Here is a 24,208-nt window from a genome sequence, read left to right as displayed (position 1 = left end):
TGGGTGAAAATATAAACTAAATAAGAATGACGTGGAAGAGTCTGCCAATAAAGTTGTATTAATATTTGGCTTACGGAAATAATCCAATGTACCCTTGAGATACGACCCAAGTGAAAGAAGCGGGTTTCGAGTTTATGCACTATAGCCCGTTTTACACGGGGGAACAATTAAGGGGTTAGTAACCTGAAGCACACATTAGTTTTGATCTTCTCTTCAACTGTATTTTACATTTATGTACTTTTTCAGTACGGTACGAAAGAAAACCTAATCCTACTTTAATCAACTAAGAAGCAGTAAAAGTATGAGTACTATCGTTACCCGCGTTACAGTTACATAGAAATTGTTGTACGGAGTTTTGTTCTTGATGTTTTCACTGCTGCTGCCGCCTGATATGTTGAGTAGCTGCAAAAATGAATTATTTCGACACCCTATATATATATATATATATATATGTATGTATATATACATATATATCATACAGGTCCTATCAGTTAGTCCCTTGAAGATGGCAAGCGTTTGCCCTTGACCGATCAAACCAACTCCCTTAGAAAGTTTTTCTTTCAGCAATGCTATACAATAACGTGTTGCCATGTCGTTGCTGTTACAACTGGGACCTGCGGCCGCTTCCACCGCCATCGTTGAGACTCAAAGCTAGCCGATCAATAGCGGACATTGTTGATTTTTTCGGCTCGGCTACTGGCAAATAACATTTGAACTTCCTGATTCCACTTTATCATACGACCGTCCAATCGCCGCATCATCGCACAACTATCCTCGTACGTTCGATGGCCGATGCGTGATTCGCTGTTTTCGCCCCTCTGCAAGAGAGGGGTAAACAAGAAGTCTTCGCGGGGTTGCACTAAGGGAAAGCTGGTTCGACAATGACAAGCGGTGAAACGGTGTTGCAGTGCAAAGCATTGCCCTGAAAACGCTTATAAACGTCTGCTATCAGACTTCTTGTGCGGCTGCACACGGTCAAGACGTGACAACGGGGAGCATGATACTTGTTATACAGCTGTGTTTCGAAGGCATTAAGCCCCGCAGCGACAGAAGCCATTGGGGTTTGGTGCACGAGCAAAAATCATCAATAATTTTCGTGGCTACACAATTGGATGCCGTTGGCCTGCTAACTAGAGCTAGTAATGGTGACAGGAAATTTTGAGAGCTTCCAACGGATGGATAATATGCCATAGAAAGATCAAGACAACGATTTACTATTTCGATTCTATGGGCGGCGGCCGGGCGAAATTTAACACACAATCGATTGTTTTTAATGTGTTTAACAAAGGAAGCCGATTTACTTCAGCTGGGGTGTGATCTTCTTGATCACTAACACAGTGATACTGTCGCAGACGGCAGCTAGATCTTTGTAGTCGTAACGTAAATGCGTATCACTGCTGGTGATGATCATTATAGAATAACGTTATCGAGGGACGGACCCAGAATATTTCATGTAAATACGGATAATTCATCATAAACGCGCATTTTACCTATACCTATCGCACCAACGACAACAAATGAATGATACCTTAATATGCGAGTAAAAATTACCAGTACCTATTGATAGTCGTTCAAAGTAAGCGGAACTAGATCGATGATCTATAATCTTTGTCTGGACTTTATTGTAAGGTCTTTCTCCCATGTTATGAAATCCTAATTATCCTCTTCTACCACTTTTCTCTTTCAGATAAAAGAATATTTTGATGATTAACTTTTTACCTGACTCACGACAATGTTCGATATACATCAAAACGAGCCAACGTGTTTTACGTTGTTAGATGGTTCAGGTTTAGGTACTTCAACAACCTTGAAGTTTTAATAAACAAAAATTCACCATGACCCAAGTCTGCTAAACGAAAACTTAAGGCAACAAGTTAGTTTTTTTTTCCTAACAACGGGTTTTATTTAACTATCGGTAACGATAAGTTGCGGTAAATAAATACAACTGAGTGACCCGTAGCAATTAAAGATACAAAAACTTACTCAACACACTGGGTTCGTTTGACGTGTGCCGGTCAAAATGTCCTTTCGTGGTATTGCCAGTGGTAACACAACTCATTTTTATGATAGCGTATTAGATTCACGGTATCTGTAATTAACTTCTTAACATATATCTATGTTTATATGTGTGCATAAACACTTCACCTTCTACTTGACAAGTAGTTGGCTACGGGAACGGACGAATCCTTGTAACAGACCTGCTCGATTAACGCAATATGAACGTCCAAACATTTCTGATTTCAGATCATTCCAAGGCGTTATAATGACGGTGCGAAAATATTCAGACAAAACTGTTACACTCTCATTTATTAGTACAATCGGAGTCTCAGCTACGGATGGATGGCGCGCTTATGTGTGGCCTACGTTGAACGCAAATCGATCACTTGTGTTGCCGAAAATCATCTTCTTGCCAAAAAAATCGAAGATTTCTGAAGTAGGCGGAAGTATATACGGTCGATTGTTTATATGATCGGGTCCATAGTGCGGAGAAGGGCGCTACATTTATCAGCTCGGAGCAGTAATTAATTGTAGTGGTGTTTTTGCGAGAGCCAGCGGAAAACGGGCCTGCTTCCCTTGCACCTAAAGAGTGCCATATACGGATAACATTATCAGTTGCCTTATTTATGGTAGTTATGATTTTGGAGGGTTGTGTGGTGACAACTTTTAGACGACAGCTAGCCAAAGCCAGCGAAATTATATTGCTTCAGTGGAAGACTGGTTTGTTCAGGCGTGTTTAATATACATTACATATTATAAACTCCCATATTCGTGCGTCGTTATCACTGCGGTATCCATTTGATGATTTTGACATTGTCAATCAGGTAAGACCTAAAGGCAAGGCTTGAAGGTCCATTTGTTTCAACCAACCTGAGTCGAGAATAGACACACGTAATGTCTTGGCAACAAACGTGTTAACGTTCATGTTGAAACGCTATTACTAGCAAACAACTTCTTCATAGCTTACTAAAAACCTTCAAATGCTGCCTTTGTATCAACCTGCTCAATTGGCATAACTGATTCTAATACACTTCCCGAACTCAGACTGTTGAGGAGTAAACACATAACACACGCTGCTCCGTACAACGCTGCGACATAATACAATTTTCAGGTAAGCTTGCGTTTACATAAGCTACTTAATGGCTATTGACGACAGTTCCGTAAATAACGTAATTCTACTTCTAGCCTCAGTCATCCGTTATACTTCATGCCTCCGCCTACAGTCCACTCGATCATGTCGATTTACCTCCTACTTAGTCAGCACGGATCTTGTCCACTATAATGAGTTCTGCCAGGAACTTTCTTTGTACACTGATGAATTCGTTCCGAAAGGAAGTTGACTCCCAGGCGATGCGCATCTCTACCACGCTTAACTATGGATAGCTATCGATCGTCCGTTTCGTTGTCCTTGTCTATGCGGCAATTTTCGTTATGCTGACTACCACGATTAGATCCCGCGGAGCGTCTTCTCCTAGGTAATTTTAAAATCATCGTTGCAACCTATCGCCATTGGCTTTCTTTAATTCGTCTGAATAGCCTAACCAGTTCTTCTGAAGAGAACGGCGTGAGACGTGATCCCAAGTTTCATAGCAGCTTCGACATGAGACAACGGAACGTCATCGACGAACGAGTCGTTGCTGAGGCGGCAGTGTTCTTACCGCATTCGTAATACAACTAGCTCACTTCATCATCGTATTACAGGTTAGCATGTCCATAGGTATTGTTTTGGTTCCATCAGCGTTATACCGCTCAACTTAGATACCAATACATAGTTAGGCAAGAGGTAGCCATAGATCTGTGTGGCCGAGATGCCGAGACCTTTTTCCTATGCTAGTCTCGCAATTACGTTATATGATACAGAGACCTTTACATAGCAGAAGCATCAATACCAGTCGCAGTCTCGTATACGGCGGCCAAGCGTCGCTCCGCAGGCAAACGAGCAGGTCGACTAATCATTGTCTACCCTCAGGAAACAATAACCCTCTTGACTTTCTCACCTGCCACATCTAGTTCACTGGTACGCGAACGTGATGAACTTTGCACCCTAACGCACGAGATTGTTTGGCTCTTCTACCAGTCGCTCGTTCTGCTCACCTGAGCGGCATTGAGTAAGAGTGTCGCTGGTAGAGCCGCTAAAACTGTTAAGCGCCAGAAGGGGCGTATCCCTATGGGACGCCGTGCCTCCATTTTGAGAGCCTGCCACGCCTTGGACGGCATCCAGTGCTACTCGCCGGCTACGCAAACGGGGAAAAAAACTCGACGCTTTGCAACCCTGTCGGCCACCGATGAACGTGGCCATTGCAGCTCACGCTGATTCTAGTATTGATATTCGCATTAGATATCTTGTGTTTGATCGGTATTTCCGTGCATCGTCAACTGGCTGGAATGAAGGCTGAAGATTATCGGAACAGCGTCTTCTCGGCTAAACGTCTTGAATCGTAGAGGTATTTCAATGTAGAGGGAAGCTGATCGACGTTTTGGACAGAGTTCAGATCAGATCAGATCAGCTCAGCTTAGCTTGGTGCGCGTGTCTGAGTGTGTATCGAATCGGCGCAAGTGTAAATGTGATAGAGGAATCGTACGATCGTGCGCTAGAAGCAACTTTATTACTGAAAGGTCCCGTTTTTCAAGCGGAGCGATAATTGGGAGACGAACATTTTGAAGAAAAAGGAATATCACAAAAGCTGTTACAATGAATAAAGGAACTTTAGCCCTAAAGATGGTGGCTTTCGGGATCAATTTGGTTATTTGGGTAAGTAGCTACTTATTCAAGTTATGGTCACGCTATCAAGGTTGCGCTTGAAATCGGCTAGATATTTAAATGAGCATGGCGATTCGCTCATGAGAAATATTGTGGAGCGCTACTGCCATAGAGGGAAGACAACTTCGCCATTCGATACCATCAGTTATGAATCAGAACCTAAGGGCTTTTGGCTCTCCTAGTTGAGGGTCACAATATAAAATCCTGAGTGTGTTCTCCGTACTGATTGTCAAACTCAAAACGATCTAGAGCATCTATAGTATAATAGCTTAACTTACCTGGGCATTGCTCATTTGCGTAGTGAAGACAAGCCAACTACAATGTAGTAATATGCAAGTCTCGCATCTTCCAACCTATCGCGGTCTGGATGATGTTTACTACAGCATAGCCTTCTTCCACGACGATTTCGGGTGTTGACCTAGTGGCTGACATGGGACATGGTGTTTGCCACAACCTAGCAAGCGTACGCGTGCCAAATGATCTAAACGAAGTGTGAGAATTTTGCGTCCGACAGAATTCGTCGCCTGGACACTTATACAAATATGCTGTATTTGTACCAGGGCATAAATATACCAGGGTAGAATAAAACAAAAATAGTCGTTATGATCAGCCGTACCTGCAACTGACGCGCAACGGACCACTTGCTAATTGTCCAGTTAGTTATATCGAATGGCTGCCAAATGAAAAAACTATATCAAAAAGCTCGAAGACAGTGCCAAGTTAGTTACCAAATGGGCATGTTTTGAATATCTGGAAATATAACTAAAATGTCACATATTGACTATTCCGCCTTAGTAAAACAACTCTGCGATTGCCAAATCCCTTCTTCCTCGTTCGTGGCACCGCTAAGACTTACCAAATACACACCGATGTCTAGTTTTATCTAAATTTTATCATTAATCTAAAACAACTCGTTGAATAGAGACCCGTCAGCATGCAGCGGAAGTAAAATATTCGCTAACGAGTGAACAATTCGTGAATAACTCGTTGTCTATTTTATGCGAGTGCCGAACGGGGTCTGTTTTTTCAAAACAAACCATATGGCGTTTGCGGTCCCATTTGATTGATGATCCATACTTGGCGCCCACACTGCGGCATCGTAGAGTGTAGCAGGTTCGGCTGTAGATGTTGTACGATTATAAAGATTTACTACTCAGTTTCTGTATCAAGACTCACCGATCAAATTTACTTTAAAAAAATCAAATCTAGATTACTATTATATGGACCTTAAATTTCGATTAGCAAACGAGCTGTAAGGTTCAACCTCAAACCAAGGCACAACGTTGTTGTGTTCGCAAATGAAATACGGTAAGTAAGTTAGAATTCAAATAGAAGTTACAAGCTCTACCTAGAAACGCCTCTTACTATAGCCTAAATAAATTGTTCGATTTTTATTTTCGTCGTATCTCTCCATGTAGCTGGCTCCCATCGGTCTGAAGCGCCCCTAGGTTTAGCATAGGGCAAATGCAGAGGGTATCGACATCAATCGTATTAGCAAAAGCCAACCTTCTTTTGTGGCTCGTGAAGAAACCATACTACTATTTTATAATGTCTAACAGAATAGGGCCATCTGTACCCGAACGCAACATATTGACAACTTCTCTTGTCAATTAGTCCGCTGAAAGAACAGAGACAAATCGTGATGTCATACATACATACATACATCTGTGTATACATGTATAACGTTCTTATACAACTGTGTTAACCATCATATATACATATATGGGTTTATTCCTTAGAAATAGCAGCTGGGGGCCCGTCTCTTGAAACACTGATATTCTTCGTTTGTCTATTTTAAGGCTGTTTGAGATGTAGAGCTTTTATTGAATCTTCTCAAGAGACAAAATCGTTCACTAGACGTTCGATTTTGTAGTTTGAATTGTAGTCGGAAGCTGAACTCGAATGGCCGGTTGCCATACACCACATACAGCTATATCTAACGGTATAGCGGCAAAGCTACCGATACTATAAAGCAGTAGACATACTGCTCCGTAAAAACTTCCAAGTTGTTTATTTACGGTAAAGAGAAAGATATAGGTCCGGATTACAAGACATAGCCGTAAAATATCAAAAGTGTTCATCGATCATTATTTCTCACAAAGACCACCTATGCTTTTACGAAGGCTCTTAATTAATGTGAATTTGACTTCTTTCTCCATGTGTTGAGCGTAGGGAATGCGAATATTTAGATCGAAAACAACAATCTCTAGAGAGACTGTTTCAGGTAGAGTGTCAACCATTGTCAAACGCGCCTCACCGTATCAATGTAAATCGTACATAATAACGTGGCTTTATTGAATGAATGAATCAAAGGAACAAAAAAAAAAAAAAAGCTACCTAATCCATAAGTGTACATAAACGATTTTCCGCAAATCACAATTTGATTATTTCTCATTATATTATTATATCACAGTTTGACCGAGCTCATATCAACCGAAAGAATATCAATTTAACTCAAGTATAAAAAAAAAACCTTAAATATAATTTCTTAATTATGAATCAACACTTTTCTCGGTCGCCATATGTCCTCCGTTGTTTTAATAGAGCTGTAAATATGATGCCAGCATATTGTACACGGTGCTTCCATTGCTAAAGCCCCATCCCCATTTTCTCGCCTCTCAGATCTTCATCGCTCCGAACTCAACTAGGCTTTCGATATGATTCTCATCGTAGCCTCTTGACCCAACAGAATTCACTAGGTCTAGTGGACAAAGAATTTGGTAACGCCGATTCGCTTGGATATTGCCTTGCCGTTACGGAGACGCCAAGCGTTGTTCCTTTTAGGATACATTTGTCAATCACTCCCCTTTACCAGCTAATGCTGAGTCACGAGACACTGGTCGTCCTTTGCTATTCTGTTCGAAGGCTTATCGGATCACCACACACTTTGCCATCAAATCTTGGAATGCCGACCTAAGACAATCATTAAGTGTTCGCAACTGCAATGCGCCGCGTCATGATTTCCTGTCTTTTTCTAACTATACTGTTACGTAAGCTCAAGTTCCAAATGGCGCTGGAGCATGAGAATAAATGCATCGAAGACGGTAATTAATTTATATGTATTATGCGAGGTTTAATAGTGCTCGAAGAAGCTATCCATAGTTTAGAAAGATAGTCAACTTTCCTAACTGTTTTATAAAAAAAAAAAAAAATAATTAAATAATTTGATTTGGAAAAATCGAACGCCATGTGATTTTCATCTTGATTTCGTTTTCGTAGATAATTGGCTTTTCCTTTGCTCGTTTTGTAAGAAAGGGAGCGAGAAAGTCCTAAAAAAATGTGATTATTTTCATATGTTTCCAAAAACAGCGTCCTGACACCGTAACAGCTCGAAGGATAGAAAACGGGTCTTTGTTTCAAAGTGCTGGGATTATGTAATATTTAAATCTATAGTAAGACAGATCAGTACTGCTTGGCACGTCTAGCCGGGGCGACCACTCCATCCCATTGGCTCTACAGGTGTTTAGGAAAGCACTTAGTGAAAAGTTTGAACTTTTCACTAACTGCTTTCCTGAACAGTTTACGGGCTGGTCAATTTATTTCATAGTATCAGGCTTAGCTAAGGGACAACTGTTTCTGCCAGATATTTTATAGAATAACTGAAACGTTTTTTGTTACCGTCATCCAAAGGTGATCCCCTGTTAATATCACCATTGCTTAAACCTATGGGATCTTAATATGACCCAGTGAAACTTAGGGAATGAATTTGTTTGGACACGGGCGCCAGGCAGTCTACACGTACCATATTCACAGTATGAGCATAAGTTGTGAAAATAATTAATAGATAACAAATATATTCAAAGAAATAAACAGTATAGAAGATCATACTTATAATATTGTTACAAATTATCTGTCATGTCCTGTTGAAATGTAGTAAAAAAATTAATAATACTGGCTTGCTAATAGACAGCTTCGATCCTACCCTACTACTACCCCACTCGATCCTACTTCGAAGTCAACTACCCATGAAGTATAGTAAACAATCAATATCTTATAACGTATTGTTATCCACTGGCAAACTGGTCATCGTCATGAATCGATACTCGGCTTAAAACATTTCACAAGTTTATCTAAATCAGTCAGAAGTTTATCTAAAAATATTACACATTTGTTTGTATAAGTTACGCTACAAGTGACCAGCTGTCGAAACAAGTGTCAGTCATTTAATCTCAGGCTCTCTTTTGATAAGAAAAACCTTAATTGCTAGTTACTACAATTCGTTGCAATACGTTAAGTTTCACTATAAATCACGATCATCCTCCACTATTTACATCGAAGACCTGTACGTCGTCTGCTATAGAGTGGGTAACTGCAATCAATCGCTCATTTACCTTAACGCCCCCGCCACGTTTGTGTAACCTGCCAAAACTAGCAATTAGAAAGCAGTTGAAAATGTCGCTTTTACTATCGTATGTTTATTCCCAAGTTGACAAAAACGGCGTTCCTACCTAGTGATTTGTGTTAGGAGAGGGTGTCCTTCTCTTGAATGGAACCTCAGACTAAAGCCTTCCTAACTCTATGGAAGACCCGACTTGTTAATTTATGAAGTACGTAGGGGGCGCAGGGGCTGCTGGATGGTTCGGCAGAGAAGGTCGCAAAATTACTAGTTAATTGGATCATACTGACACATTGAGCGCCCATCGGCCTTATAAACGGCATAAGGATAGCATTCATACCAGTGATATTGAAAAGTGTCAAGGTTCTTTACGAGTCGATGAGTGAGGCAAACTAATTTTTGCCTTTCACAAGCGCCATCACATGCGGGCTCTAAGAAGTAGGTAAATTGCAACTTATGAAGGGCTTTTGTGGTACACTGTTGACAAGTGGTACGTTATATGAGTGCAGTGCTTGAGAATGGTGGCAAAAATAGGCTGTCGTCGGAAAAAATGAAAAACTGAGGACATATCATTTTTAAATTGACCGCTACGCATGCGTGTAGACCTACCGTCGATAGCTTCAACTGCTGAAATATCATAAGAGGCATTGGAACAACTGTCATAAAAAATATCATAGGACATCGCTCAGATGGAGGCCATTAAATCCGGCTTTTAGTTCAACATTTGAGTTAGTAACAACTATTTGCATAAAAATGGCGTAACTAAGGAAAAACAAAAGAAAAGCGGTATAATAAGCCCTGCAAACAATTCGCTGGAAGATTCATCTGCTATTATTATGAATGATGTCCAACTTCGTTTAGCGATCGTCCTGGCGATGACGCACGGACGGACGTCACAAGTACAAACTTCAGAATCGACTTCAAATCAGTCGAAATAATGCTTGCCTATATATCTGTAGCGTACACGCGAGAACTAACCTCCATTAACAGTATCATTATTATTATCATTATTATTGTCATTATACATACGGCCACGATATATTTATTTCAGGCTATAACACGCGTTATGCGGGTGATCGAGTTTCGATCGTGTGACCTGAAAAGGGACCATTTTGAAAATGTCAGTCACATCAGTCCACACACACACACACACAGAGACGCCAATTATAAGAGAGTTTGTGAAGACATATATCTGCTAATATATAATTGCTAACTGAATTATCTGTTGATCGCTTGACCGCGGTGTAAGTTTCTATGATGCGAACGGCTTCAGAGACTAAAGGCAATCACGAAACGGGGGCAGCTAAGCCTGTCTAAATGAAGACCAGGTGTTCACGATCGAAACGGCGAATATTTAAGAAATGTTTTGATTCTCGCACAGAGGTTGCCATCTTTGTCTCGTCACTGGTAACAACAGGCATCTTAACCTGCTAATTATGGTTAGTTGTGCAGACTACAGTTTGCTATCATGCAGAATAGGTCTGTTTTGGTGTATAGCTTTGAATTTATTTCCTTTCTATGCAGGTATTGTCTTTAGAAGGATTCATTTTCGAATTCAACAGGTCACAAACGTCTCCGAAACAGTGTTCTGGTTACGTGAATGTATACTATTGTGATGTATAGTATATAGATTAGTGAAGCGTCTCAGGTTCGAGACCGAGCGTAGGTATACTTCCTTTTGCGCTGAAGGAAGCTAGTCGTGTGAATGCCTGGCGGCAGTACTGCACATAAAACTCAAAAAATTAATTTCAAAGAAGAAAATTGGATGGCTTAATTCAAGACAGACAAAGTAACTTACAGAAAACTTGGCAGGTTTTTAAGGAATAAAAACTGCACGTTATAATGTATCTTGAATGAACGTGAGCTGAAAACAACTATCTGCTAATCACGTTTCTATCTGTTTCAGTTACTTGGTCTCGTGCTTCTCTTCGTTGGAGTCTGGGTTCGAAGTGACCCAAATTTTTGGGAATTTCAGAACAATCTTCCGTTGGAAAACTACTACACTGCTTGCTACCTCTGTATCTACGCGGGAGCATTGATGCTCGTAATCAGTTTTATGGGCTGCGTTGGAACGTTTATCGATAGTCCCTGTATTCTTTGGACCGTGAGTGTTTTTTTTTTTATTGATTTATTTGTATCATTACTGCGCGTTTCGGTATATTTAGGCCTAACCTTAGTTAGCAATACGGGCGATTCAAGACCAGTTTTCTGAAAAAAATAGAATAAAGCATATCGATTGGAAAGGTCGGAAATTAAATCAAAGGCCCTTCAGAGGTTAAGTTCTGCTTTTGAGCCTTGCTACATGTCCTTTGTGCCATCAGATCACTGTGATTGTCCACCGCTGTTAACGTTTGCATGAAACTCTGTGTACAAATTGTAAACTATTGCTAATATTGTAGATTTTGGTATACTTTGTTCTGAAAGAACTTTCTCCAGGACCACAGCTGTATTAGGTATCAAGCCAACCTAGGTTATTATTCCCTTTTAGCATAATTATACTAGTTAGAGTTGAAACGAGTAACTGCTGCTGATTAGTTTCTTATCTATTCAAATACATATTTCAAGGTTACTATTTGTTCAGGTTAAATAACTTATAGGCTTCTATAAAACATGCAGTGAAAACTAAGCTACTTCGTAACTTATCATCGAGTTGACCTGCATACAATAGCAACTTTGCGGTGTTTATGGTTACATGCTGTGATGTTCAATCGGCGATTGCCCTTATTGGCAGCTAGAGATGAAAGTTACTGTTAAACGAAGCTTACATGGATTCTGCATAACCGGTTATACTATTAGATTTAACAACGATTGTTGGAGTTTTCGATTTTCTCCCTGAATGTAAAAGTAACCACTCCCGCTACTACGACTCGTAGATAAACTTTCTCGACTTACCGATTTGTTCCAAGCTCCGACTCGCTGGAGTTCTAACTTACCCTCTCAGCAGGCACGTTCTACATATATATATACGACGTTTCTACATACATATATATATACGTTTCTACATATATATATATATATATATATATATATATAGAAAACATGCTAGCCGTCAAGTCCTATCTGTCCTGAGTAAACCTGTGAAACAACTGATGCAAGTGTGGATTTGTAAAAATACACAACCTCTACAGTACTATCGTTATCAACAATAGTGGGTACAATGCTGATTTTGCGTGTCATGGTCTATGTGTGTATATCGCCTATGTATAGGTTCTGATCACGGTTGATCAGACGAACGTCAATCATATGGCTGCTTGTTCCTGATTCTGCATCGGAACTGTTTAATAGTTTGCGAAGAAGTTGTAAGAAGCATGTTTGGCAAAAAGCTCCAGCTTTTCAAGTGTGCTGGACAGAATATCGGTAAGTGTTCTTAGAGCTTACGGTTTGTGCTGTTTCCGCAAGAGTCCATAAGGGCATTGCTCTCGGTATAAGCAAGATTTGCCGCAGACAAAATGATTGAATAAGGTCGTTTGTATAGTTACATCCAGTCATTGTCTAGATTTAAAAGAGAAGCTTGTCACGGTGTATAGTGCCGTTTTCCGAGGCATTTTAATCTTTATACATATTTAATGCTAACAAAAATATATCCTTCCCACTTGTGACCTCAAAATCATGGGCAATTCATGTTAGCCACAATATACCGACGGCAGAGAAAAGGGGAAACCGCTTCCACGAACGAAGTCCTCCTGGTTTATCGTATCAACTTTTTTCCCTGTAGCCACCTATCTTAGCATATGACGAAAAAAGTTTGCGCGTTTCGTTTTCGTTCTCGTCCAGAAACTGCCCCTAACAGCCGGCTTCCTCGGTGACGTTCTTTTTATCGCGCACTTTTGTTTCAACAACATCGGACCCTGCTATATCTTAGAATAGGTGGTGAGTCGTAGGCTCGAGCTTCCTCCTTGTCTCGATTTCTACTCCGGCAATAATCTGTAATGGACAATTTGCGTAGAAGGCCCAGAATCAAAAGCGAATGGATGTACACACTATATTACGTTAAGGGCTAATGCAAATGGAATTCGTTAATCCGCCATCCTTTCCTTTTTAGCGTGCAGGAGCCCAGCAGCCAGCGGACAAAGACTACTATATTTTCAACTGTTTACTCAGCATAAGCCTCTGTAGTCAGCTGTGCCCTTATAGATCAGCCGGACACTTCTGGACGACATATAGCACGCTTAAGCAGCATCCATCAAGCTACGGGAGCCGTCTGTTAACGTTTCATGTGTATAATAATAATAATAATCGCGCTTTGTTAGCGGTAAAAAACATTTTCTTGAACTTTATATGCTGCTGAGAGGCGCAATTCATATTGGCAACGTTCATTGTAAGTTACTGTACATCGTATTACTAATGCATCAATCCTATTTTAACAGGAAGTATTGTGAGAAGTAATTGTGCGAAGTCGTCTTGTCTTGATGCGCTTGTCATCATTAACTGGTCTTACGTTTTTATTGATAGCTTCCGTTTGCCAATGGGGAAATCGGATCAATGAGCTGGCTGCTGCAGACAAACATCCCTATGTGTGATAACAATGCGTTGAGACCTATGTTGGCGACGAAACGATCATCGACTCAGACGTAATGAACCGTTACAGAATCAACTTTGATTTCACAAGAGAAGTTCTAACAGTTGGCTTGGTCGTGTCGTTCTCGATGGCATTTGCGTTCGTTAAAAGATGACAGCATCTTGAAAATAGTTAAAGCGATTCTGTTTGAAAGCACTAGTAAGGAGCCTTTCACTTACGTTTTAACATGTTTGTCAATGTTGCAATGTATTGTTGCCGGAAGCTGTACAGTCAGTAAAAATTCGTGTCGTTCCGGTGCCGTGGTGACATGACGCTTTTGCGGATCCCAGTAGTACGTGTGTTCTGTGCACGTAAGCATATACGAAAAGCTAGTACATTTGATGGCGTTTCGATCTGACTGATGCACGGATCTAATACCGCATGTACATAATTGGAACATTTTCAAAGCGTCTTTTTGGCGTTCAGAAGCGCACTAGATGCCGAAGATAATAGTTGGACTCTTTTATTTGAGATTTTCTTTTTCAACTCAGTTCGTTTGCGGAGTTTGACAGGGAAACTGACATATCTGATTGAGATTATCCAGAATTTTACGGGTCTTTAGGGGTGGTTTAGAAAGGGTTGCGAAAGTAAATTTCGCCGGCTCTAATCTCGAAACTTAATCAGGTCTAATGACAATTTAGAAAATTTAACTTCAAAAGGTGTACTTCGTGGTGTAATTTCTGCTTGGTCGTGATCATCGTAAAGACGACTCACTTGATATAGTACGCTCGTTTTTGTCCCAACTTTAAAGAGTCAGTGGGTGTGTCAGCAATTTCTTGCAAAGTATCGTATGAAAAGCAGGATGTAGGATTTAAGAAACATTACTACCCTATTTCAATCTCCCAAAGCGACGCTTCGGGAACGGCCATCTACCGTCCACGTCAGGACTACTTAGCAGGGTCAAGTTCACCCACGGATTAGTACCGCGCATACGGAAAAAATTAAACTTAGATAATACATGTGAAAGGCTGCAGTATTTATATAAAATCTTAATTATCCGCTTCATCCGAGAGATTTTTTGAATAGCTTTATTGTATATACGAAAACACACATGCTTCTCTAGGTTTGTACAGGAGTTGCTAATTTATCTCATTAAAGATAGACAAAGCTATCAGCGAGGAAAATGGCGTCTTAAATCTACTTCCGTGACAGAGCGGAGCTCGTTATCGATAGTGTATCTATCATTTCTTGGTAATGCATTAATTGCAATCGGACGGATCATTCTTTTTCGTTTCGGGTGCGTATCTGTTCTGGCCTAATACGACATCATGCAAAAAAAAAAAGTGCAAAGAAATAAAAATACATAGATGAAACAAAGGAAATCATAGCCAAGGTTATCTACAAATCCCTGCGTGCATGACCTGTCAGTAAGCTTCAAGCGCTAATGAAGAAAAAATTTGTGAACAGACCAAATGGAAAAGCAGATTTTAAATAATAAAAATGACTGCAAGGCTCTTGATGATCTTCTTGCGTACTGTAAAGCTATACAGAACGCGCCGTCTCAGACGTTGACTCAAGATAATTTCCCTACGGACTTGACGCCTACGTTTTAGCCATACGTAGTTATCAACCTATCTAAGTATTTATTATCTCTAAGTAAAAAGCATTATCAATAGCAACTCACTGCATATAGAAGCGAAGTTGAAAGAAAAAAAACTTAATCTTTGCAGACTCCAACGTAGCGTAAGAAATGGTCATCGTCGCAATCTTCTGATGGTTAAATTATCGCAGGAACAAAAATTGTAATAGCTCTATTAGTGAATCAGAATATGCAAAAGGAAAAAATGTATTTGTTCAGGTTGAGCAGAGATTTACAATCGATTTATGGGAAATCTGTTTGTCTGTCTCTACACACAAACGATAGCACATGAAGAGCTTTCCCATAATCAGTCACTACAGCCCGTATGAAAATCGCTGAAATTTGTCAAAATCGTGTGCATTTACATTAACCAATCGGGTGGAACGCAAGGACGACGTGCGTAATATAATCGTATGCTATATTTTCTTTCATAAATAATGACTGATGACTCAAATTAACTGAATGTATATAAATCCCTGGCTGAAAAGCATTAAAGGGCAGAGTATCGACTTGGCCGCGCACGACAGGTCTCTTTGTTTGACTGTGTTCTGGACCGAATTTCTAAGGTCAACATCGCATGATCTGGGTTACGCATCTTCTTCAGTGCACTGCTGTGGCTACCACCATGGCACATTGTTACCATGCCATTTTGTGCGGAGAAAACCCAAGATAAGTCTGGAAAAACGCACCTCGGTTAGGCCTTGAAGTGGGATATTATATATATATATATTTTACTAGTCGTAAATTTCATTTTTGGTACTAGCTAGAAACCTGTCATGTAACTAGGAAGCAACAAAAGTTATATCACTATCTTGACGATTTTCATAACAATTTGAAAGGATTTTTCAGGTGTCGAATCCTGAACTTCTCCTATCCTTAGACCGAACGCGCTAAACAATTTATCGCTATGCCAATTGGCGTAACTTGGCGATTACAAACAAGTTAATGAAATATTCTGTTTAGGCGACACGATCTAGTTTCTAACTAACTTTTTCATTGTTCAATGCGTATTTCAGTATATGGGCTTCAGTGGCTGGTTTATTGTAATTGAATGCATTATAGCCGGACTCGTCTGGCAGATACCCAGCGGGGAAGCGGTGAGTAAGAAATACCAAAATGTATGCAAGCCCGCAACAGCTGAATAAATTAATCTGATAAAATTACATTTTGCGTATATATATATATATATATATAATGCCTGAAATGTTCTGTTGTTGCGAAAGAAATGACTAATTGGGATGAACGAACGCTTTTATTAGTTAACAAATAGTTGACCTGGGCTAATAAAATAGCTGGGAATGTAATTAACAGGTTACTATTTCGAATCGTGCTTATAGTAATTATTAAACAATTTCGAAGGTCAGCTACGTCCCCATTCGAGAATACTGAACTTTGATGCATTTATGAAAAAAATCAGTAGAAAGCAATGGACGCCGCTCGTCCTTTTCGAGCGGTCAGCATTGTTCAGCTTATTGATTTTAGTATAACATGACCAGAAAATACGTAATACATTTGTGTCTTTTTTTTCTTCTAGCAAAGTACTGTCGGATCCCTACCCCTCTAGAAAGGCAGGCTTACAGCTGCTCCACATTAAAACTAGCCGCTTATTCCATTAAACGTTTGTTTAGACATTCAAGTATCGTATCTACAGGCCAAATCATTCGCTTTTTTCTTGTTTCGCTAACATGAATTCGAATTTCAAGCAATTAGCAATTATATGCGGCTATAACAACGGATCAATGGAGGACTTGGCGCAATTGTCGTAGCCACTATTGTTAACGTTATGTCGCCATTGCGTCCAATAGCTCACTGACTAGCCCAATGTTCTAGAGTGTCCATTACTTCAAAGCTACCACTGTAGCAACAATCACACATGATGACCTTTCACTTAGTAACAGCTAACATAATTACGCGCTGGCGACATTTTACATGCTCAGGGTCATGCCCAGTTGAAATACGTGCCACTGCATCTGAGTGAGCATATATCACATCGCATGTACAGGACACCGTGAAGGGTTGCCCTGTCTAGGCGGACCGGTGCATGCATTTCGTTCATAGGACTAGAGTAGAATTCAACTATTATTCTTATCGTCGAATTACTATTCAATAATTCATCTTATTTAACCAATTTATGTACGAACTAGACGGGTCTATAATATCGATCGTTGTCGAGCTTTTATGGCAATTTTGCTTGTCAATGATTGTCAGCAATGGTGAAGCTGTAGTAACGAAGGTTTGTATATTAGCTCAGTAACGGCGAACCTCAGTTTTGTTATAATTTTTGGAAGATAGCTCATAAAAGTATACATACAGTTAATGAAAAAAATAACCCGATTTTCTTTTCTATTTTTTTTTTTTTAGTAGTTATCGATAATTCGAAAGGCATGTGTTTGCTCATTGTAGATTCCTGTACTATCCTGTCTCGGAAAGTTTTCCAATACGATGAAATGAATCATAACGATTTGTTAGAAACGATCAAGGATTTCTATGTACACGTCTTCCTCTACTGCGGTCGAAATTCAAGAGTTAAACCCATGCCGATAGTATCGCCGTGGTCTATTTCTATGTTCAAGCTTCTCTTGTATGTGTTAGGGTGACTTTCAATACACACAATCACACATGTTGCATATCAGTAAGAGTATTTTCATTTACGTTAGCGTTAGACAACAACAGGCCATGCTGATTGCTCGCCTCGTGAACCCAGAGGCCCCTGCTCGAAACGGGTACAGACGTAATTGCTTTCGTATTGAAGAGACCTAACTGCCTAAAACAATGCTTAACTGAGACAATAGCAAGTATACGAGTCAAAACTTTTGCAAATACGCCTTATTTCTAGCTCTTTAATCCATTGATTCGGAAGCCCTTCGAGGCAAATTAATAAGCGACATCACTGCTTTCTTTTGCCAACGTACGCCCCACACTTTTTGTTGTCAATAATGTATGCCACTAAAATTGTTGCCTCAGGCAGCGATTTTATTTCCGTTCTGTCGGGCAGTTTTTCGTATTTTTGTGGATAACGAAATCGTCATTAATCGACGCGTCCGACATAAGCGGTGCAGTAAACACCCTGGCAAACGATTCATAAGTTGGCTCAACCACATCCTTAGGATTTTGCACGGATGACGAGGTAACGAAAGGCTGGTAGGTGCCGGCAAGCACGTCAGTGCGATTGCATGGACGCGTATCTGTATGAATGACCTAACATATAACCCCGAAATTGTCGACTGGTAGAGAAACGCGTCGTAACTACTTAACTAGGCAAGGGGAGTGCAACCCGTGTCAAAGGCGAGTGACCAAGAGAGACGGTCATGGACAAACGCTTTATGTCCATTGCTAAGTGGATTGCTTGCGTCCTTTCGAACGGCCCTTTGTTTTACTCATGGGGTTCGATCATATTAGTTCATGTCGCTGCTGAATAAATGAGGTCTGGATGGAGAAGCCCCTTGGATATATATATATATATATATATATATGTATTAATAGCACCGTATTTACGAAGGCGATACGTAGCATATGTGGTGAAATAGACAGGGGCGTTGCGGTTTCGTACTTTCATAAGAAATATAATAAAATATACAAGGAAATTCTTAGATGAATAACATTAACAAAATCATCGATGAAGTCGCTTTTAACACGGGGTGTTTGAATATGTCTTTGTTACCCCGTCAAAATTTTGTATTTGATATTTTGGGTGTCTTTCTTATTAGCCAGACACCGTAATGAAAATAACACGAAAATAACACGAAAAAATGGTATCTGACATAAAACTTCAACCATGTAAACGTGCGCTCACATAAATATAAAAACGTACTATTCGTTCAGATTGCGAGTGTTTGTTATTTTCTTACGCTTGTGCAGTTACAGATACTTTAACCGAAGTTTCCTTCCTGGCGTTCATATCCAATGAATAAACACAACCGAAAGCAGAAACACACACAGAATAGGTGATTCCATCCATTGAGGGATAATGTAAACTGACCAAAGCGTGCGACGCTGATTTAAATACTGTAACCCCATTGTCGTGCAGATGGGGTTGTTTGCGAAACGGGTTTCCGAAAGTCGCTTCACGCCTGTCTGTTGCTGCAGTCCGGTCTGACTTATCTGACCTTTAGTCAAACTTGGGAGCTCCTCCAGCTCCTAACCGGAACGTCAGCATATTACCAGATCAAGCCCACTACGAAAATCATCATTGCGTCCCGAGCTGCGCGGTAACGCTGGTGAAGCAAACACGAAAATACGAAAAAAAAAAAAAAAAAGCCGCAGAAACAATCTGGCAGAAACGAAGCTTGACTTTAACTTGACGAAATTAATTTCGGACTAATTAGTTGATATACCATGACATGCAGCATAGAACTGCCAGACCATCTGGACCCTTCGAGCAGGAAACGGATTTCCGATTCTCTCATGATTCTCGAACGGTGCCGTATTGGAAATCTGTATAAACATGCAATCATCAGCTATGTAACGTAGCAGATTATGAGAAGGGTTATATTGTAAAGCATATCTTGCTACAACTTGTCGCTTAGTGTTTAATACATTTGATATATATACATATATATATATATATATATATATATATATATATATATATATGTGAGACAAGAGGTAACTATGTAAATCTAGAAAGAAAATTGGTTTCCAGTTGATGTGAATTCTACTTTTCATTACGATTCTAAATTTAACATTTTTCATATTACGTTTACCTAAACATATACCATTCTAAGTTTACTTTTCCCTCACTCTGTATACAAAGTTTTTTCTAAAAGTCTTTGCCTGTTTTCCTTTGGTTGCAACTGTTCGATCAGTCCAATTTTTCAATTAAATAAAATTAGTGTTTTGAGTATAAATTTGAATTTATTTATAGCAAAGAGAGGCACCATAATTAAATCTTACAGAAATTATCTAGGCAAAACGTAAATGAGCGCCTGAAGAAGACATGAACCGGCCAATAAATTGTTTGAGTGTGTGAAGGATATGAAGCGATTAAAACAAGTTTTTTCCTTGAAGCAGGATTATGTTGAAACGATTTGACAGGTTTTCATAGTCGCTTTCTAACTTGCAAAGCGGCCATGTGCTACGCGAATAAACTTAGGAAAAGTTTGAGGTGTTGAAAACGAACTAAACAACCGAAGTGGCATGGAATTGTTCCCGATGCACCCCGATACCTACCTATCAGGACATACCCAACATAAAAATGGGGAAATTAACACATGCTTTTTAAGCGGGTTTAAGTGCCAATAACCGGCTCATATAACGTTCTTATTCATCATAGTCTGCGGCTCGTCGTAGAAAAAAAGAATAAAACCATGTGTTTTTTTATTTTATACAGTTATTGCCTGCCATGTGTTATCCGTGCATGCAGTCAAGACTATTGTAGCGGAAAGCGTATCCCTGGTAGTACTTCATTTTCCCAAATGCATCCCCTCAGGTCGACATCATTATAGTTGGGCGCACAGTCAACTGGGATGAAAAAGTCAAGTGACAAATGTTTATATGCCTGCCGCGGCTGTCTAATTCCAATCTGTTAACTAAACGAAATAATAATGTTACAATTGGTGCGTCGCGGCCCCAGCTTGCACGAGCTACCTGGCCAAAAAAAATAATAACGTTCTTTCTATTTCTGGAAGATTCCAATACGTTGGCATTTAGAGCTATTCATTTTTTAGTATAGCTACGAGTTTTGGTTGATTCAAATCGTTCAATATGTATGTCAGTCATTTAAAAATATTTTCCCTTTACTGGATGTATCTTCATGCTGAAAGACCTCGAAAACCTTATGACATATGTGGTCATATTTCCCATCAAGCCAAGCGTGATTACATAAGATTACATTGAAATTACATAAAAAACGTTACACCCGGAAAAATTAACTTTCAGCTTTGCAATTACAAAAATCTCTCTCGACGATTTAAATGCACCCGACACAATGGCTAATATTTCAAGAGGTTTTGAGGAACTCTATCGACACATTGGTCGCCTTCTTTTTTCGCTTACGATTTGGAAGTTATCGGTGAACCCACGAACCTGCCTAATTTTCATTCACAATTAATAGTAATTATCATTCATTTATCTTGCATTCTCGTAATATAAAATCGGGTTGACGTGCTTGATTTTAAGCTACTGATTACTATTATTGTTTTTAGATTCGAGACGACATGGAGCAAGAAATTAAAAAGCGACTTTTGAGCATACATGAGAACCCGGATGCTCGTCGTTTCATGGACCTTCTACAGATCCACGTAATCCACGTCCTGAATTTTCATTAATTAATAAAGATATTATCAAATACTAATAAAATTTATGAAACTAACTAACATATATATATGTATGAGTGTGTGTGTGTGTGTATATTGTTAATTTCTTATCTAATGAATTAAACAAGTAAGCTTTTCTACTAAGTAAGACAATACATACTAACGTAATTTCGGTTTGTAATATTCTATCGAGAAGGGTTCGTAGCATAGCTTCCACTAAAACATAAGAAAATGCTTAAATTAGATAGCGTATAATGATTTTCCGTCCCTGTACGACTTCCTTCATCGGTTTACGGCGTTATTGGTGTCTTGACATTTCAGGTGGAGTGTTGCGGCGCCGTATCGAAGAATGACTATACAGACAATTCGCTTACGATTCCGCAGTCGTGTTCGAACTATCGAACTAACAACGTCCACATTTACGTATGTAACGCCTCGTCACAACTCGAAACATATTCTGTCAACTTACTTGAAATAGCTATGGCAAAATGATAAAAGTTTTTACGCCGTTACTAGTTAGTTCGATTCATAAATTAAGTATTAATTATGCGGGCGGGTGATCCATTCGAGCTTCGGGCTTGACACCCTCGCCCATCATAAGTCGTGCTAACATTTTGCTGTTTAGAAGATTTACGAATCGGAAGAATCGAAAGAAGTATTATTAGAATCGATCTTAAGCCAAGCTCAAGAATACCGAGTGCAAAGTGGGCTTAATGGGCGAGGACCCTACAGCATCAAACGGATATTCTATTAGTAAGGCCCAGTCTGCATAGTGGATAATGACGTAAAGCCTGCAAGTTATAGTCTCGATTAATTGTGCATGGCTCAGTGAAAAACTTCACGTGAGCTTTTGGCCGTACGAAAGGCTGTGTGAATAGCCCTGTTTTTACGAAACAATTAGAAAAACACTGGAAATTATGTTCAGTACAGATTAACATTGACTAATATATTTTCTACACGCATACGAAAATGACTTATGTTTTCCGCGTATGGCTCTTCCTTACTACAGGGTTGTGGTGAGAACCTGCGAGTGACCTTGCAGCGAACAGGCGCCTCCCTTGGAGGCGTTTCAATGGCACTTGTATTTGTACAGGTAAGAATGAAATGCTTATTGTGATTTGTACTTAGTGATTAGGGATCTACTGAAGCTGTTTAGCACATTTCGGTAGGTCGTACAGCTGTCGTACTTTTTTAGGTTAGCGGCCTTACAGTACTACCGGGCACGCATAGAATACCAATAATTGACTCCCTTTAATGGTAATTTTTAATCCAAAGTATAGATTTACTAGTTTTATAAACTTACTATGACCTTCTATAAAAGTCGGCTTTATAATCGTCATAGCCGACAGGTCGTACTTTGTGTTGTAAACCACTAAATAAAAGTATATGACTTATTACTTTAAGTAAGATGTTTCGTAATCAGTATACTTTCTGGATATGTACAAACAATGAACGAGCAAATACGCAGTTCAATGTAAATGTTTTTTAATTCACTAAACTGTATATTCGTTCGATTTCAGCTGATATCGCTCTCCGTAAACTTCCTGCTTCTTGTCAACCTCCAGGAAGAATACGGTCCAAAAATCTATTGAAATGAAGATGTACGCACAAATTGTCATGCACCACTTGGCTATTTATCGTTTCGATCGACAGATTCTATTCTACCAACTAAGTACATCGCTGGGCCATTAAGCACCCAAACTGATCGCAAATCTGATAACACCGGACTAACAGCACAATTTTAAGCCCTCTATCCTAATACAATAACTTGATAGTAAATCATCCAGCTTTGTAGATTAACGGTGCGTTAAAGCTATAATGACATTTACACGAACATGTCGCCAAAATTCATCAAGCCACGATCGATCCGTTTATCACACATACATACAACAGCCTGGTTCTTCAACAGTCTGTCGCCTAGAGCACTTTCATTTATTCTTCAGCCTCATATCTTCCTATACGCACGTATATTAATGACGGTATTCACATAATTTCTGTTGGCTTCTATGGACTATTTTCGCATAAATTCTGCACATTCTACAGAAGAGCTGATTGAGTCATTATTGCTATCCGTATCATACATGTAAATATGCCATAGATTTCATTTTCCGTTTATTCAATAACAGCGACAACTATATATATATATATATATGTATGTGCACTTATATTTGTACCGAAGAAAACAGTGACACACGTCACCACATTGCAAGGCAGGCAAGCATATATGGTATACATGAAGAACAGTAAAAATATTGTTCGGAAAAGTGTTCTAAAAATTATAAAGCTAAAAAACCCCAAATAACTAATGATATATGATGTTTTTGTATGACGGGGCAGTTAAACCCATACGTAATTAGATCCGCAGAACTCTGGTGAAAATGGGCTAAAAGAACAAAATGTCTAAAGTCTTAGATACGGACCAGGGACTCAACAATACAAAAGGACATTTTGTTGGTCTGAGACCTGGTTATTATTCAAGAATGATCGATAACAAAAGGCAGTGAAGTCGTAAAAAATAAATATAAACCAAGTCAGAAAACGTTGTCACTTGTGCTTCACTAACTTAATTACACCGAACAGCGTCACTGAAATCTTCTCGAAAACTCCATATTAAATTTTTGCTGATATAAGACCTAATTTCAACGTCTAAACTATCAGGTTGGAAAGCCATTTTCTTTAGTCTACTTGAACGTATCATGTTGCTTGGACTTTTTGTTGTCGA

At 39.5% G+C, this 24,208-nt stretch overlaps 1 protein-coding gene and 1 long non-coding RNA gene across 4 annotated transcripts; one reads left to right on the top strand and one right to left on the bottom strand.

Moving 5' to 3' along the window:
• Positions 1 to 1,595: 1,595 nt before the first annotated feature.
• LOC111266611 (uncharacterized) lies at positions 1,596 to 5,828 on the bottom strand. The gene is made up of 3 exons (XR_002684181.2): positions 5,616 to 5,828; positions 5,038 to 5,381; positions 1,596 to 2,580 (listed from the first exon to the last, which is right to left on the bottom strand). It is a non-coding gene; the product is annotated as an uncharacterized LOC111266611 (long non-coding RNA).
• Positions 2,843 to 24,029, top strand: LOC111266608 (23 kDa integral membrane protein). 3 transcript variants are annotated; one of them, XM_086970969.1, is made up of 7 exons: positions 2,843 to 3,699; positions 11,002 to 11,199; positions 16,249 to 16,329; positions 21,376 to 21,471; positions 21,808 to 21,909; positions 22,496 to 22,579; positions 23,007 to 24,029. In XM_086970969.1, exons 2-7 carry the CDS (start codon positions 11,134 to 11,136, stop codon positions 23,076 to 23,078), a joined length of 501 nt encoding a protein of 166 aa, XP_086827095.1. In that variant the 5' UTR covers positions 2,843 to 3,699; positions 11,002 to 11,133; the 3' UTR covers positions 23,079 to 24,029. The 3 variants fall into 3 exon arrangements, with proteins under 3 accessions (XP_086827095.1, XP_022699964.1, XP_022699965.1); XM_022844229.2 differs by lacking the exon at positions 2,843 to 3,699 and adding an exon at positions 4,119 to 4,750; XM_022844230.2 differs by lacking the exon at positions 2,843 to 3,699 and adding an exon at positions 10,432 to 10,534.
• The last annotated feature ends 179 nt before the right edge of the window (positions 24,030 to 24,208 follow it).

The sequence above is a fragment of the Varroa jacobsoni genome, unplaced genomic scaffold, assembly GCF_002532875.2.
Source record: "Varroa jacobsoni isolate VJ856 unplaced genomic scaffold, vjacob_1.0 scaffold_1102, whole genome shotgun sequence".
NCBI classification, from domain to species: Eukaryota; Metazoa; Arthropoda; class Arachnida; order Mesostigmata; family Varroidae; genus Varroa; species Varroa jacobsoni.
This window is presented reverse-complemented; position numbering and strand designations above follow the sequence as displayed.

Bases quoted from the DNA above. Each gene is read 5' to 3' on its own strand.
- LOC111266608 (XM_022844229.2), top strand. From the start codon at position 4,691: ATGAATAAAGGAACTTTAGCCCTAAAGATGGTGGCTTTCGGGATCAAT. The intron at 21,472-21,807 runs GTAATCCACGTC...TTGACATTTCAG, and splicing joins TGGACCTTCTACAGATCCAC to GTGGAGTGTTGCGGCGCCGT. The intron at 22,580-23,006 runs GTAAGAATGAAA...GTTCGATTTCAG, and splicing joins TGGCACTTGTATTTGTACAG to CTGATATCGCTCTCCGTAAA.